Source organism: Lagenorhynchus albirostris, chromosome 2 (assembly GCF_949774975.1).
Source record: "Lagenorhynchus albirostris chromosome 2, mLagAlb1.1, whole genome shotgun sequence".
NCBI lineage: Eukaryota > Metazoa > Chordata > Mammalia > Artiodactyla > Delphinidae > Lagenorhynchus > Lagenorhynchus albirostris.
This window is the reverse complement of record NC_083096.1, coordinates 138,607,758-138,625,854: the sequence shown is the minus strand read 5'-3', so window position 1 is coordinate 138,625,854 and position 18,097 is coordinate 138,607,758. Positions and strand designations below refer to the sequence as shown.

The 18,097-nt window shown below is 38.7% G+C and overlaps 1 protein-coding gene across 1 annotated transcript in view; it reads right to left on the bottom strand.

The window, feature by feature from the left end:
- Nucleotides 1–18,097, bottom strand: part of FYB2 (FYN binding protein 2) — an 86,350-nt gene that overhangs the window by 7,606 nt on the left and 60,647 nt on the right. Inside the window, 4 exon segments of the mRNA XM_060141930.1 lie at nt 6,381–6,441; nt 8,199–8,227; nt 12,622–12,720; nt 13,802–13,862. Of these exon segments, the coding sequence (XP_059997913.1) occupies nt 6,381–6,441; nt 8,199–8,227; nt 12,622–12,720; nt 13,802–13,862 (250 nt within the window).

Genomic DNA, 18,097 nt, shown 5'->3' with positions numbered 1-18,097 from the left:
ATTTAATCCAGAGTTGTTTAGGCATCTCTTCAACCTAATACGTACCAGGACATGACATGCAAACTAGCCAAGCTGACAAGAACTCAGATATCATATTCCATCTCCCTTCCTATCCCCAGTTCTGCTATTTTCCATCAGTGTTCCATCTGCTACAAATGTCTTTAATAATTTATTTCTCTGAGGCCAAACTACAGAAGATTTACTCTATCACATGAAAAAGAAATTGGTCAGATTTTGATAGGGTTAAGTGACTTGGTAAATATCATTTAATCTTAAAATATCTTCTTCATTTTTTTCACCACCCCAAAACACATTGTGATCATCTTTCATCTGAGCACCTTTAACAATATTCTAACAAATGTTCTACTTCCGACCTTCCCTTCAAAGCACTCTGCAGAGGGTCTAGGTCTAGTTACTCTTCCTGAAGTGTGGCTCTGATTACATTGTCCTCTTGCCCACAGTTCTGGACTTCCTTATTTGGAAGTAGGGCAAAAGAATTTTCTGATAGGGCCCTCCCAGTACAAAACTGCTAGATCCTGGATAAAGGTTTTTTTGGTTTGTTTTAACAAATTGCCACACTTTACACTTAGATTAAGTCCTGTACGCTATACCTTAATAGCCCCCAGCAAATAAACTGAAACCAGACAGAGCAGTAAGCAGTATGCAAGCACAGAAGACAAGTCTGTCCTGAGGAAAATGCTATCAGCACCACAATATTTCAGAAGATTAAACTTTACATTAGGGCAAGGTAGGAGTTAAGACGTATCGTCATGTTAGATATTTTTAAAAGCCAGTTCAGCTCTATGCTGTTTATATAAGACATATTGAACAAGAATATGGAAAGCAGAAAAAGGATGAAAAATGTATACTAGGGAAATACTAACTAAAAGAAAGGTCAGGTAGGTATAAGATTGGGCAAATTAGACTTTAAGACAAAGCATCACTAGGAAATTAGCTTAGTGTTGTAGTAAAGAGAATGGTTTGGGAGTCTAGTTGCTGGGGTTTGAATCCTGGTTCTACCACTTACTGGCGCTATGAGCTTGGGCAAATAACTTCACCTCTGTGTCTCAACCTCTCTTCTACAAAATTTGTATAATAATAGTATCTACTTCACAATTGTGAAGATTGAATGAGTTAATACATGTTAAATCTAAAAACAGTGACTGACTCACAATAAGACCTACATAAGTATTATTTTTGTTATTAATAGTGTTGATATTAGGGGAAATGGAGATGGTTACAACCTAAAAAGAAACATTTAATTCAACAGAAGATAATTAAAATTTTGTATGCAACTAATAAAACAGCCTTAGAATATATATAAAGATATAAAAATATATATAATAATATATATAAAAATATATATAAAATATATATAATATATATATAAAAGTATATATACAAATATATATATATAATATAAAAAAAGAAAAAATATATATAAAGAAAAAAACGATAGACTTTTGGAAGAAACTGACAAATCTACCATCTTTCTGTGAGATTTCAACCCACTTCTTTCATATATTAATGGATCAAGCATCTAAAAATCCATAAATCTATAAACGATTTTATTAAGAGAATTAACACATATTGTGTTGGCCAAAAAAGTCGTTTGGGTTTTTCCATAACAGTAGAAAAACCTGAACGAACTTTTTGGCCAAGCCAAATATTTGATTTAGAGGACATAAGTCGATCCTTGTATCAAACAATTAGAGAAGTCATATTTTTCTAAAGTACACATGGAACATTTATAAAAATTGACCATATACTAGGCATGAATCATGTCACAGAATATGTCAAAGTACTGATATCAGCTACTTCCTCAGTGTACTAATACCATATCAACTACTCTTCCAGATCACAATTCAATTAAGATAGAAATGACACACGGGGAGGGGGAAGGGTAAGCTGGGATGAAGTGAGAGAGTGGCATTGACACATATACACTACCAAATGTAAAATCGATAGCTAGTGGGAAGCAGCTGCATAGCACAGGGAGATCAGCTCAGTGCTTTGTGACCACCTAGAGGGGTGGGATAGGGAGGGTGGGAGAGAGATGCAAGAGGGGATATGGGGATATATGTATACGTGTAGCTGATTCACTTTGTTATACAGCAGAAACAAACACAACATTGTAAAGCAATTATACTCCAATAAAGATGTTTTTTAAAAAATGACAAATAGAATACAGAGCATGGAAACAGATCTTCAGATTTTTGGAAACTTAGTATGACAAAGATGGCATTGTAGAAATGGGGAAAATAGGGGCTATGCAATTAATCATGCTAGAACATTTACCCACATGGAGGAAAATTTAACTGGATCTCTACTTCACTAAAAATGCCAAAATCAGTTCCAGGTAGATCTAAGGCTTATGTGTAAAAGCCAAAAAGTTAAACAGTTTTAGAAGAAAATATGGGAGCATATCATATGATCTTGGGATAAAGATTTCTTTAAAGATATAGAAAGCAACAATCTTAAATCACGTGCATACTTAGAAGGGAAAATACAATAAATGCAAATTTTACAGGGAATGCAAATTCATAAGAAAATGCCAGCTTATTTTCCAAAGTGGTTGTACCAATTTACACTCTTCCCAGCAGTATTTAAAGGGAATACTGATCCACATTCTCACCAACACAGAAAGAATTCTTAATTTTTGCCAATTTATTGGGTATAAGATACTATCTCATTGTGGTATTAATTTGCATTACCTTCATTACTAACAATGTTGAACCTCTTTTAATATGTTTATTCACCCCTCATGTCTTTCTATAGAAGACCTGTTCATATCTTCTGCCTATTTTCCTTTGGAAAACAAGTTGGCATTTTCTTATGAATTTTCATTCCCTATAAAATTTGCATTATTTTCCCTTCTAAGTATACATATAAAAAAGAATATTTGTAGCAGTATTGTTCAAAAGTGCAAAAAACATGGAACTACCTCAGTACTCACAAGAAAATGGATAAATTGTGGTATGTACATAAAATAGAATATTGTAGAACAGTAAAAATGAATAAATTAATAGTGGCTTAAAAAAGGATGGATTTTGAGTAAAAAAGAAGTTGCAGAATTCTATATACAACATACCGTTTTTACAATGTTAAAATCCCTAATGAAACAATATATTTTTATCACCTGTGCTTGATAACAGTATTTTGGTTTTGAACAGGAAGTGAAAGACAGGAAATGTAGGAGAGTGTTTACCTTGGGGGAAGGCAATGAGATAGACCAAGGGATGTGCACAAGGTAGAGAAACCAAGGCACTGGATATGTTCTAGTTCTGAAGTTGAGTTATGGGTTGAGGGAAATTTGTTTTATCTTGCTTTAAACTTACATGTTTCTTATTTTCATTTTTACAAATATATAATTTATTTTTAAGAAAGAATTCATTCTTAACTCTAATTTTATATTCCAGGGCTCTCCTCTCCATCTCCTGCCAAATTGCATTTCCTGCTCGTAACACCCACTTTCTTGATCACATGCCTTATGGTCCAATGAAACTTCCCAAACACACTTGTTTTCCATTTACACAGCTGTCCACCCCTCTCCCTCCAGCAAACCTTCCCCACTTCTCTCTCTCTCTCTCTCTCTCTCTCTCTCTCTCTCTCTCTCTCAACCCCAATCTCCAACTGTCAAAATGTTTCCTATCCTTGCTTCTTTGACTTGGCACAGAGACTTTTCTGATCCCCTAAATAATGGAAATGTCTGCCTATTCTGAGCTTCCAAATTATTTTGCACATTTTTTGGAGGCAGGTCCTTCTTTGTTATCTGATTTAACAAACTATGTTTTGGTATGAGGCCACATGATAGAGATCAGAAAGCCACAGCCCCTACCTCAGGGAGTTCCCATCTAGAGGAGGAGACAGGCAAGAAATAAGACAATACAACTATGAAAAGAATGTTCTGATAAAAAGGGGGACCTAACCCAAATAGATAAACTCAGAGAGGACTTCCTGGGGAAAGCAAAATATGAATTCAGTTTTAAATAATGAAGGATAAAATAGTCAACCAAGCAAAAAGCATGGCAAAGTGTGTTACAGACAGAACAATTCTTTTGTTCTTAAATTCTCACCTCCTTGGAAAGGCCTTCCCCAGATATCTACTTTAAAATGACTATCAGTCTCCTTCCAACACACACACCATATGTCCACTCTCTTTCAAAATATCCAAAGCAATCAAATCCCTATGTTTAATTATAGATTTTTTTTTTTTTTTTTGGTACGCGGGCCTCTCACTGTTGCGGTCTCTTCCATTGCGGAGCGCAGGCTCCGGACGTGCAGGCTCAGCGGCCATGGCTCACGGGCCCAGCCACCCCACGGCATGTGGGATCTTCCCGGACCGGGGCACGAACCCGTGTCCCCTGCATCGGCAGGCGGACTCTCAACCACTGCACCACCAGTGAAGCCCTATAGATTTTTTAAATTAATTTATCTGCCTCTCCAATCGGAAAGGAATAGGAATTACATCTGTTTCACTCACTGCTTTATACTAACACTTAGCATAGTGTCTGGCATATAGTACATGCTCAGTAAATATTTGTTGAATGAATTGAAGAAGTTGGAACAAATGTGAAGGTTTAGAAATGCTGGAAAGCTTGAAGAGTTCAAGGAACACCCAAATGTACAGTATGGATGGAACACAGGAATGGTGAGTGAGTGGGAAGTACAGCTGAGGCTGAGAGTTTGCCAGGAGCTGGATCAATAATGAATTTTATGCCTTCTTAAGCAGTTTGGATTTCATTTTGAGAGCAATGGACAACCACTAACCATTTTTAAGCTGGCGAATGGTGGTTTTGTGACATGATCCTATTTGTACTTTAGAAAGTTTGGAAAATAAACTGAAGTAGAGGTGAGGTGGCCATTCAGGAAGTCACTGCAATAATCCAGCTGAGAAGTAATGAGTGCCTTCATGTGGCTGTGCAGTGGGGATGGGGAAGCAGGAACATTTTGAGAGTTATTTAAACAGAAGAGGGTGCAGGGCACCAGAGGAGGATGAGTCAAGGACAGTGAATGCTTAGGGTTTTGGTTTGAGCAACTGTGTGTTTATTGAAACAATCACCAACATAGAGATTAGAAGAAAGGGATCATATTTGGGTGGGGACAGTTGAGATTATGAGTTATGGAATTCTGAGTTTCAAACAGAGTTATCTAGCAGGCTTATTAAAGTGGAAGAGAGAAATCTGACCTCAAAAGTGTAAATTTTACTTTTGTGTATATTTACTATATAGTATCTTTACTATAGTATCTTTACTATCTTTACTAAAGATACTATATGTATCTTTACTATAGTGATCGTAATTAAAGCCCTAGATGTAGATGAGACCCTTCAAGAACATATAAAGGAAGAAGGGAAGAGAACTGATACAGGAAATCTGAGAAACACATCATTTTTAAAGAAATGAATTAGAACACATACATGCACACAAAACCAAAACGAACCAATCAAACAGGAGGGGCAACAGCCAAAGATGAGGAATAAGAAATAATGGTAACATAGAAACCTGGGGGAACGTTAATATTTTTTTCCTTTGAAGGATGGCATGATCAACAATTTAAGATATTACAGAGAAGCCAAGTATAATAAGGACTTAAATGTATCCACTGGATTTAACAAAGAAATTAGTGGCCTTACCAAAAACAAGTCCACTGTCATGGTGGAACAGAACCCCAGTTGCAGTGAGCTTAGAAAGATGGGTCCAAGATGAGCAGAGGAGACCTTTATTTTCAACCATTTAGTTGAGAGGGAAAGGACAGATAATAAGTAGCTAGAGATAAGGGTATTGAGTTTCAGGATGGTTTCTCTTTTTTGATAGATTTTAGTTATTTAGACCTTGAGAACAGAGCTTCTGTCAGGTAGTGCTTGCCATCCTCCACAGGAGGCATTTAAATAAGTATTTGTTATGTTGAAATGAGTTTCAAGTCTATAGATTCAAAGGTAAGAAACAAAGCTCCAGGGGCTTCCCTGGTGGTGCAGTGGTTGAGAGTTCGCCTGCCGATGCAGGGGACGCGGGTTCGTGCCCCGGTCCGGGAAGATCCCACATGCCGCGGAGCGGCTGGGCCCGTGAGCCATGGTCGTTGAGCCTGCGCGTCCGGAGCCTGTGCTCCGCAACGGGAGAGGGCGCAACAGTGAGAGGCCCACATACCGCAAAAAAAAAAAAAGAAAGAAACAAAGCTCCAGTGAGTTTTGAATCACCTACCACTGTTAGGTCATCTACATTACTCATTATTTTCCTTTCCTAGTGGGGGCAATATATCACAACTTGACTTTTCACCCAGTAACCAAGGATCTGAAGGGAGGCCCTCTGACCCTATTTAACAAAGCATCAGGAAATGGGTTAAATATCAGTAGGGATGACCAATGCGGTAAATTGACTTACTTTGACTTTTTTTCTTTTATGTCCACATCGTCATAGATAATAACTTCCTGAGACCTAAGTTCTAGGGTCAAGATAGAATCAAAATAGTCTATTATTAGGTATGGTTTATACAATCCCCAGCTTTCCAAATTATACACAATTACTTAATTATCTAGGTGCATCCCCATGCCTGTTTTATCAAAATCTGATCATAGGATATAGAAAGGATCAAAGAACAAAACAAGTATCCATTGGGGAAAAAGTTCAACTGAGGAATAAAAAATAGATGTCCTAGTATCTCAAACACATGCATAAATATTTATATCAATTTGATTTCATGTGGATTTCCAGAAAATATGAGTTGCTGAAAGGATCATGTTTAGACTAGGTTCCCATCATTCTGGAACTGGACAAAGATGTTATAATGCTAGAGCAGTGAGAGGGCTTAATTCCTAGGGGAAAAAAAAAACTTAATAGAACATTAATGTTGATTTTTCTTCCCTGATTTTTATTTCAAAACACTGACAACTGCTTCTTTATAATAAGCTTGCATAAAATTGAATCTGACTTAGTACATAATCATAATTAGACGTTTTCAGTTTAGGATATTCACATTCCTTGGTGCTCTACATAGAATTCCATAATATTCAAGTGACTCACCATTTGAACTAGTTAGAAACCTTTTGGCATAATTATTCACAAGTCAGTTATTCATATATATGGATGGGGTACAATGTGTGCCTATTCTCACTTTTTTTTTTTTTACATAGACTGAGGATATTTTGGGAAAGCTGTTATTTTTTTATTTTATTTATTTATTTTTATTTTTGGCTGCGTTGGGACTTCATTGTTGCACACAGGCTTTCTCTAGCTGCGGCGGGGGAGGGGCTACTCTTCATTGCGGTGTGCAGATTTCTCATTGCGGTGCCTTCTCGTTGCAGAGCGCGGGCTCCAGGCGCACGGGCTTCAGTTAGTTGTGGCACGCAAGCTCAGTAGTTGTGGCTCACGGGCTTAGTTGCTCCGCGGCACGTGGGATCTTCCCGGACCAGGGCTCGAACCCATGTCCCCTGCATTGGCTGGCAGATTCTTAAGCACTGCGCCACCAGGGAAGCCTGGGAGAGCTGTTATTATACCAGATTTATGTAACTATTTGTTATTTAGTGCAGCAAACTTATATTTGTGGAATATAATATACATTTGAATTGTCAAGTCAGAGTAAAATCAAAGTAGCCACCATCGCTAGAGCCCATAAACTAAACCTGACAAACAACAAAACACATGGCCCTCTCTCATCGATAGATTCAACTTACTGAACGTGACTGAGAGCGAGCACACTAGATGTCAGGCACTGTATTAATTTGTGCGCTGTTGTTTTTATAGCAAAGCAAAAAGTATTCCAATGATCCATCCTTGATTCAGTTAGCATGTGTACTGCAAAGTGGTCATGTTCAAATTACTATGTCTTAATTCCGGTGAGCTGGCTGTTAAATCCTTCAGAAGGTTATATGGTATAATGTAAAATGCACGAGCTTCGTATTCAGAGACTTGAGTACAAATCCTAGGTCACTAAAGTATGGATATGAGTCTAGAGCCTTCCTAAAAAGGGATAATGCATCTATTTCTCGGATTTTAAGAGGTCTGGCGTATAGGAGGCACTTGAGAAATGTTACTCATCTTCCCCAATGTAAGTACTACTATTGTGTAAAATGTCTTTGATTTTGATGTATCAATTTTTCATTAAACATGGAATGCAGGAAGGATTACTACTTCTCTTTCTCAGACTGTGAATATGTCAGTTCTGAATAATTTTGTTCCAGCAAATAAGCGAATGTCACTTACCTAAATCAGGCAGCGAAATGGAAAATGCACTGTTAATTGACAAAAGACACAAAGGGTTAAGAGAAAAAGCCATGTTCAGAAATATTAGCTGATACATCTCAAATAACATATTGATGACTAGGTTTCTTGATACAGATGCTTTGGGGGAAAGATACGAAGCAAACCTTTCCTGCAGCTTTGTTCTGATCACCTCCCCTCTCTTGTAAATGAGCTTATTAATCCCCAGTGACCATCCACACCCCCTTTCCTAATGAGACAATCTCAGGCTGTCCCTTAGCCCTGCCACAGGATTCTGTTTCTGCCTTCTACCTTCCACGATGCCAATTCAATGTGGGGTAAGTATGGTGAGAGAGAACCATCTGGAGACGCTGGACCCTGACTATGTTTATGTTTAACCAAAGAGGTGACTTGAGGGGAGAATTCCAGGCTAGGTGGAAATGGAAGATGGTAAATGTGCTAAGTAGGAGAGGACATTGGCTAGGTAGATCATCTGGTTTTCCTCAAATCTCACAGTTAAGATTACATGAAAGGAAGCATGATGTGGTAGGAAAAAAATCCATGTATTTTAAGCAATTAATTTAATTTCAGTCCTACAGGTATGCTGGGGACACTCATCACGGGCCAGGCCCATGTGCTGGGTATACAAAATGATTAGACACAGTTTCTGTCCTGAAGTAGCTCGCGGTTTAGTGAGGGGCACCAAAAGTAAGTTAATATAACACTCTGTGATAACATAATAAAGGGCTGACCAAAGGAACAGCCCTAACCTTCATGGAAGCTTTAGTTCTCCATTTCCAAAATGAATACCAGCACCTATCTTGTAGAGTTCCCTTTGTACGGGACGAGCTTTCCTAAGTGAATGTGCCTGGGACAGGGCTGATACTCAGTGATCCCTTCCGTTGGTGTCTATGAGACCAGGACTGTGATGTGCAGGGCGCAGTAGGAGAAATACATGGTCACCAGAGTCAGAGCTGATATGACTCTCACTTCCGCCACTTAGCCACTTACCCTGGGCAAGTCACTTAACTTTTCAAAGCCTTAGTTTTTCATCTGTAAAACGGAGGAACAAGTTTCTAACTCATGGGTTATTGTGAGGATTAGAGAGAACACATGTGAAGCCTTAGTGCACTTCCTGCCCTCCACATCTAGTGAGCACATATCCTTGGGGCCATGGCTTAAGCAAGCGGTCCCTTGCTTAAGGGAGCCTTTCTTAACACCCATTCCCTTCCTCCATTTTAATTAGGTCAGGGTGCTGGTAGCTCCTATTTAAACAGAGAAACCGAGGCCACAAAAAAGAAATCTATGATGATATTTCCTTCCTTTATGTCATCTATTCATTCAACAGATATTTATTGAGTGCCTATTATATCCCAGGCACTGTTTTTTGTTTTTTTTTTTTCCTTCCAGGCACTGTAATTTATGTTGGAGATACTGCAGTGGACAAAACAGTCAAAATCCCTGCCCTCATGGAGTCTAGTAGAGTGAGACAGACAGAAAACAAACAAGGAAATTTATGATCTGTCATGTACGGAAATTTATGGAGATAGGTGCAATTAAGAAAAATAGAGCAGGGTAAGGGGGGAGGGGGACTGGAGGTGAGAGATGGTTTGCCATTTTTCAGAGGACGTTCAGGGAAGGCTTCACTGATAAGGTGACTTTGAAGCAGAGGCCTGAAGATAGTGAGAGAATAGGCCAGCTAGATATCTGGGGTAAGAGCATTCCTAGGGGAGGAAACAGCAAAGAGACCCTCAGGCTGAGGAGTGCTTGGCCTGTTGAAAGAAGAAGTCAGAACATTTGGAACAGAGGGAGTGAGAAGAGGCTTAACATTTAATTCCCATGTAAAACTCATAGCATAGCTAAGACCCGTGGCATTTAATTCTTGGTTTATTTATGCCTAAATCAAGCCATTTAATAATGACTATCCTAACAGGCAGTGTGTGCGTGTGTTTGTGAGTGTGTGTATGTGTGTGTGTGTGTGAGAGAGAGAGAAGATTGAGAGCCCCAATTCTTTTTTTTTTTTTTTTTTTTTTTTTTGCGGTACGCGGGCCTCTCACTGTTGTGGCCTCTCCCATCGCGGAGCACAGGCTCCGGACGCGCAGGCTCAGCGGCCATGGCTCACGGGCCCAGCCGCTCCGCGGCATGTGGGATCTTCCCGGACCGGGGCACAAACCCGTGTCCCCTGCATCGACAGGCGGACTCTCAACCACTGCGCCACCAGGGAAGCCCCCAACTCTTTTTAAAGGTCACATTTTCATGGTTGCAACCTCCTTCTGAAGAAAACACAACAAACTAAGAGTTGATGTTCCAGAGAGGAGCCCTCAATCAAAAGGCTCAACAAAAGGTAAACAAAGAAACAAATAAATAAAGTTCTGTTGTTACCTTGGTATGTCTCCATGCTATTAATTGAAAAATTAAGGTAGAGAGGCAGATTTTGGCAAAATTTAAGGGGAAAAAAGGCTTTTTAGACCTTCCTACAAATGGCAGATTTCCCCCTGCACATAGTGAATTTCTCTTTATAGAGGTGTGCAGGCATAGAGATTTGGCTTCTTAGGAAATCTGCAGAGAAGCTTGTGTAGTGGGTTGGATTAGGTATATGGATTTCTCTTCTTATCCTGATTCTCTGACTCTAAGAAAAAGGGTTTCTCAGTAGTATCAATAGGTGTTACAAGATGTGCACGGGATGTTACAGAAACATAGAAGAGAAACCGGTAATACAGGTTTGGGTAGAAAGGTTCATGGAATGCGTCCCAGAAAGGATAATATTTGACCAAACTTTAAGGGAAGGCTAGAACTTTGATAATCAAAGGAAGTTGGAGAAGGGCAGGTACATTCCAGACCAACGGAATGTCGTGGTCAAAAGCAAGGAGGCATGAAACGCCAGGGCCCTCATATACAAAGAGGGAATGTGTTAATGGGCTGGTGATGAGAGCAAATCTGAGCGAGAGATGGAGCTGGACGAGTAGGAAGGGGCTGCCATAAAAGTACTGACTTGCAATGAAAAGGGATTGGATATTTGTTCTAAAAGTCATAAGCAGTCACTTACAGTTCTAAGAATAGCTCTAAGAAAAAGGAAATAACATTTGAATTTTAAAAACGTCAGCATTGGGACTTCCCTGGTGGTCCAGTGGGTAAGACTCCACGCTCCCAATGCAGTGGGCCCGGGTTCAATCCCTGGTCGGGGGAACTAGATCCCTCATGCCTACCACAACTAAGATCCTGCGTGCTGCAACTAAAACCCTGTGCAGCCAAAATAAATAAATAAATATTATTTAAAAAACAAAACAAAAAAACACGCATCAGCATTCTCACCTGGATCAAATTTTTAAGGGACTGCAGGTATCACACTAATAATTTTTGTCAGAAACATCTAACCTGCTAAGGTCGGGGTCTGCCTTTAGGTCTCGTTGGCCACTGGAGCTAGACTCCCTCTTCTTCCATGGTCAGGACTACAATTTGTAAACCCCATATTCTATATAAATCTCTTGGTAGATCTACATCCAACAGAAAATTAGACTTAAAGTCATGTTACTCTGAGGTTTTATAATTGAAAAGAACTTCAAGGTAGAATAACATAATTCCGTGTCAAGATATGTAATAACCTGGGTCAAATTATTTTACCATCCTCTGCCCTCATAAAATACAGATCTATGTCTATGTTTTTTTGTGTGTGTGTGTCTCTCATACACACACACACACATATATGAGAGAAGTACCTCCAGAGACCACCCAGTCTCCCTCCTCCCTCCCATTATACGCAAGAAGAAACTTGATCCCTATGAATGCAAAATGGAAGTGATTTGCCCATGGTTGCACACTGAATAAACAGAGAAGCTGAAACTAGAATCCAGAACCTAGGCCTCTTGTTTCTTTCTCCTACTCATGAATTTCTAACCTTCCCAATTCCCACTGGTAATTAGCTAGGGTGATCTTGGAGGGTCCCTTCCAGGTCTAAGACTTTGAGAAATTCATCTTCCCTTTCCACACACTGCCTCTCTCAAGAGAGGCAAATTAGAATTTGGAAGTGTAGACAAATAAAACCACTGGAACTTGTAGGGCTGAGACAGCATAATAGGATGTAATTAATAACATAATGCTCAGTAACAACAACAGGAATCTATGCCAAGGATGATGAGGAAAGTTTCTTTCCTGGACTTTGTTTGATTAAGACTTTCCCTCTACCCTTGTTCACAGCCTTTTCTCATCAATTTTTTCAAAAGGGACATTGTCACTTTCTCATTAGCATCTGTGGGTGTAGTTCACTCAGATATTGGCAAGGAGGTGGTAGGTGATAACCAGGGCCTTTGGTTTTAGTTTCTGGTACCGCTTCACTAGAAGAACAGGATAAAGACCATCAGCTGTGTAACTAACCAGGCCAGCACTGCTAATACTCTCTGGGAAAGAGAAATAAAAAGGGACCTTTTACCTTATATTTTCTTTCGACTTGGTTTTCTTCATTTTAAATCTATCCTTTTCTTTCTTGAAGAACCTCTGCAGTCTTTTAAGTGCTTCTTTTCCACCTAAACTAAGAGGAATCAGAGGATATAAATAACACGATGTTTGAGAGAGTACTGGGTGTGGAAACCTGCTGTAGTAAAAAGGATCAGAGACTTCAGTCTCATTTCTTCAACACACCCCACTCAAGGAAGAGCAGGAAAATGCCTTGTCAGCTTCTATGCTCTTCTTCTTTCTTTAGATGCTGATAGGAAGTAGCACATATCAGCTATGGATGGAATTACTATATTTCAATACAAACTTTCATCTACTCCAAATGGTTTCTATTTTAAAGACTTTATGGAGCAAAGTCTTCCTTTTAGAGACGATGACTCAGGGACCCATAGTTTACAAACTATACTAGAAATACATTATAGAAATTCCTAGCTTCTGAAATTCACATCACTAATCTTTAATTTATGGAATGATAATATAACAAGGATGGTACAATGACTGCCTGGTTGATGATTAAAATTTTTCCAAATATGCTCTTGATTGGGGGGCGGGGAGCATAGGGAGAGGGAATGATACACTCACATCATCCCACCCAGCACGAATGCCCTCTTTTCCCTTCAACCCTCAAACTTCTTGCTTTTGACTACTGCTGTTTTCCTTTCCACAATGTGTGCCTAATAACTGAATTTGATTAATAATGCCCATTTGAACAAATACTGTCCTTGATAACACTGAATTATTAGATAATAAATTAAGCCCCAATCCCAGAGATAGCCTCATTAACTTTCAAAGATACAGGTAAATCATAACCATTGATTTCTTCCTGGAAAAGCAATTACAGAATTGAAGCATTTTATTGATATTTACTTCCCTTTTCTCACTTATTCCCTAACACAGTATCAAAGTTCTCTACTCTGGGAGATGGACATTTTCTCAAAAGAGAAAGCAATGTGATCAAAATGATTAGATATGATTGTACACAATTACAAGTACCCTACTGATCACAATGTTGTATTACAATAGCTTATCTCCATTCTCTATGCATATCTTCCCTAAAGATGGGGTGGGTAGGGATGGAGGTCATTTGTTAAACTTTGGTTTTCCTAGACTAACAGGAAATACCCTTAGCTATGAAGCCAAGAAAAAGAGAAACTCACTCTATCTTTGGGTAGTTGCTCTTTGTTCTGTAGACCTCTTCATACATTTCTTCACTATTTTCTTTTGAAATTAAAAAAAATTATTCATTATAATGGCAATAATTCAGATTCATATTTGACACAAAATTATTGGATACCTACCAGGTGCTAGGTACTCTAGTCTTTTGTTTGTGAAGTAGTTTTTATTGAAACATATGCACATGTTTTTACAAGCATGTGGTAAAAATAAGTAACCTCTATAAAAGTACGTACAAACAAAAATTAATTTTTGCTTCTACCCTGTTTTCAAGTCTGTCTGATTTAGTCAAAGAAAGTTAATATATTAACAGATTCTGGCCTTCAACCCTCCCCCTTTGCATACTTTACATATAACAATCAGTCTACTAAACAGCAGACATTGTGCTGAATGCTGGGGAAATAATGGAGACAACCAGACACATCCTGAAAAATCTTCCCCCATCATAGCATGGCTTTCACCTAGTCCAACACATAAGCTTAAAATACACAGTTATACTTTGAATCTACCCTGGCAATGGAGGATTTTCAAGTTCAGAACTTGATTCACAATGAGTTTAGGACAGTCACTTAACTTCTCTGTGCCTCAGTTTCCTTTTTTTAAAATGAGGGTACCATGTTGAATGATCTCTAAGATTGTGTCTCCATCTAAAATTCTAATATTCTAAGAAGGACAAAAACAACCAGAGTAGCATTTGATTATCCCTCCTCCATTAACTTTTCATTCATTCAACAAATATTTTTTGAATATGTAACATGTGCCTGGCATTATGATAGGGGCTAGGGAAAATGGTGAGCATAGAGAAGGAAATCATCTAGGAGGGAAGAGAATTATTAATCAAAGAACCACATAAATATAGAATTACAACTGTGGCAAGTGCTATGAAAAAGAGGGGCATGGTACTATAAGACTGTATACCTAAGAGAATATTCCCTGGGGAATAAGGATTGAGCTGAGATCAGAAGAAAGATTAAGAGTCACTTAGACAAAGGGGCACAGGGGAGGAAAGAACATGCCAGGAAGAGGGAGTAGAATATGCAAACACTCTGCAGTGGGAGCCTAGAAAGTCAGAGAAGCTAACAGGTCAGCATGACTGGATCTCAAAGATGAAGACTGAGTATGTATGAAAAGAGGATGGAGGGGTAGGTAGGGGCATTCAAGTCCTCTATACCATGTTAACGTCAATCTTAAAAGTATTGGGAATATACTACAAAGTTATAGTAGTCAAAACAGTATGGTACAGGCACAAAAACAGACATAAATCAATGGAACAGAAAAAAAGCCCAGAAACAAACACACACACTTATGGTTAATCTATGACAAAGGAGGCAAGAATATACATGGAGAAAAGACAGTCTCTTCTATAAGTGGTGCTGGGAAAACTCCTAGAAGAAAACACAGGCAGAACATGCTTTGACATAAGTTTTAGCAATATTTGTTTTTGGATCTGTCTCCTCAGGCAAGGAAACAAAAGCAAAAAAAACAAATGGGACCTAATCAAACTTAGAAGCTCTTGCACAGCAAAGGAAAAAAAATTAACAAAACAAAAAGACAACCTACTGAATGGGAGAAGATATTTGCAAATGATATGTCTGCAAAGGGGTTAATATCCAAAACATATAACAAGCTCATACAACTCAATATCAAAAAAACAAGCAACCTGATTTAAAAAATGGGCAAAGGCCTGAATAGACATCTTTTCAAAAAAGACCTGCAGATGGCAAACAGGCACAAGAAAAGATGTTCAGCAACACTAATCATCAGGGAAAGGCAAATCAAAAGCACAGTGAGATATCACTTCACATCTGTCAGAATGGCTATCATCAAAAAGAGGACAAAAGGGGCACCTTCAAGTTGGTGGAGGAGTAAAACGTGTAGATCACGTTCCTCCCTACAAATACATCAAAACTACATCTACACGTGGAACAACTCCTACAGAACACCTACTGAATGTTGGCAGAAGACCTCAGACTTCCCAAAAGGCAAGAAACTTCCCACATACCGGGCCGTGTGGCTGACAGGGTCTTGGTGCTCTAGCTGGGTGTCAGGCCTGAGCCTCTGAGGTGGGAGAGCCAAGTTCAGGACATTGGTCCACCAGAGACTTCCCAGCCCCATGTAATATCAAATGGTGAAAGCTCTCCCAGAGATCTCCATCTCAATGCTAAGACCCAGCTCCACTCAACGACCAGCAGTCTACAGTGCTGGACACCCTATGCCAAACAACAAGCAAGACAGGAATACAACTCGACACATTAGCACAGAGTCTGCCTAAAATCAAAACAAATTCACAGACACCCCAAAACACACCACGGGACATGGTCCTGCCCAACAGAAACACAAGATCCAGCCTCATCCAGCACAACACAGGCACCATTCCCCTCCCCCAGGAAGCTTACACAACCCACTGAACCAACCTTACCCACTAGGAATAGACACCAAAAATGAACCTGCAGCCTGTGTAAAGGAGACACCAAACACAGTAAGTTAAGCAAAATGAGAAGACAGAGAAACACACAGCAGATGAAGGAGCAAGGTAAAAACCCACTTGGCCAAACAAATGAAGAGGAAATAGGCAGTCTACCAGAAAAAGAATTCAGAGTAATGATAGTAAAGATGATCCAAAATGTTGGAAATAGAATGGAGAAAATACAAGAAACGTTTAACAAGGACCTAGAGAACTAAAGAGCAAACAAACAATAATGAACAACACAATAAATGAAATAAAAAATTCTCTAGAAGGAATCAATAGCAGAATAACTGAGGCAGAAGAATGGATAAATGATGTGGAAGATAAAATAGTGGAAATAACTACCACAGAGCAGAATAAAGAAAAAAGAAAAGAATTGAGGACAATCTCAGAGACCTCTGGGACAACATTAAACACACCAACATTCAAATTATAAGGGTCCCAGAGGAAGAAGAGGCCAAAAAAAAAGGGGGCTGAGAAAATATTTGAAGAGATTTTAGTTGAAAATTTCCCTAACATGAGAATGGAAATAGTCAATCAAGCCCAGGAAGCACAGAGAGTCCTACACAGGATAAATCCAAGGAGAAACACACCAAGACACATATTAATCAAACTATCAAAAATTAAATACAAAGAAAAAATATTAAAAGCAGCAAGGGAAGCCAGAATTAACAAACAAGGGAATTCCCATAAGGTTAACAACTGATCTTTCAGCAGAAACTCTGCAAGCCAGAAGGGAGTGGCAGGACATATTTAAGGTGATGAAAGGGAAAAACCTACAACCAAGATTACTCTACCAAGCAAGGATCTCATTCAGATTCAGTGGAGAAATTAAAACCTTTACAGACAAGCAAAAGCTAGGAGAATTCAGCACCACCAAACAAGCTCTACAACAAATGCTAAAGAAACTTCTCTAGGCAGGAAACATAAGAAAAGGAAAAGACTTACAATAACAAACCCAAAACAATTAAGAAAATGGTAATAGGAACATACATATCGATAATTACCTTAAATGTAAATGGATTAAATGCTCCAACCAAAAGACATAGACTGGCTGAATGGATAAAAAACAAGACCCATATATATGCTGTCTACAAGAGACCCACTTCAGGCCTAGAGACACATACAGACTGAAAGTGAGGGGATGGAAAAAGATATTCCATGCAAACAGAAATCAAAAGAAAGCTGCAATAGCAATTCTCATATCAGACAAAATAGACTTTAAAATATAGACTACTACAAGAGACAAAGAAGGACACTACATAATGATCAAGGGATCAATCCAATAAGAGGATACAACAATTATAAATATTTATGCACCCAACATAGGAGCACCTCAGTACATAAGGCAAATGCTAACAGCCATAAAAGGGGAAATCGACAGTAACACAATCATATTACGTGATTTTAACACCCCACTTTCACCAACGTACAGATCATCCAAAATGAAAATAAATAAGGAAACACAAGCTTTAAATGATACACTGAACAAGACGAACTTAATTGATATTTATTGGACATTCCATCCAAAAACAGCAGATGACACTTTCTTCTCAAGTGCTCATGGAGCATACTCCAGGATAGAACATATCATGGGACACAAATCAAGCTTTGGTAAATTTAAGAAAATTGAAATTGTATCAAGTATCTTTTCCAACCACAATGCCATTAGACTAGATATCAATTACAGGAAAAAATCTGTAAAAAATACAAACACATGGAGGCTAAACAATATAGTACTAAACAACAAAGAGATCACTGAAGAAATCAAAGAGGAAATCAAAAACCACCTAGAGACAAATGACAATGAAAA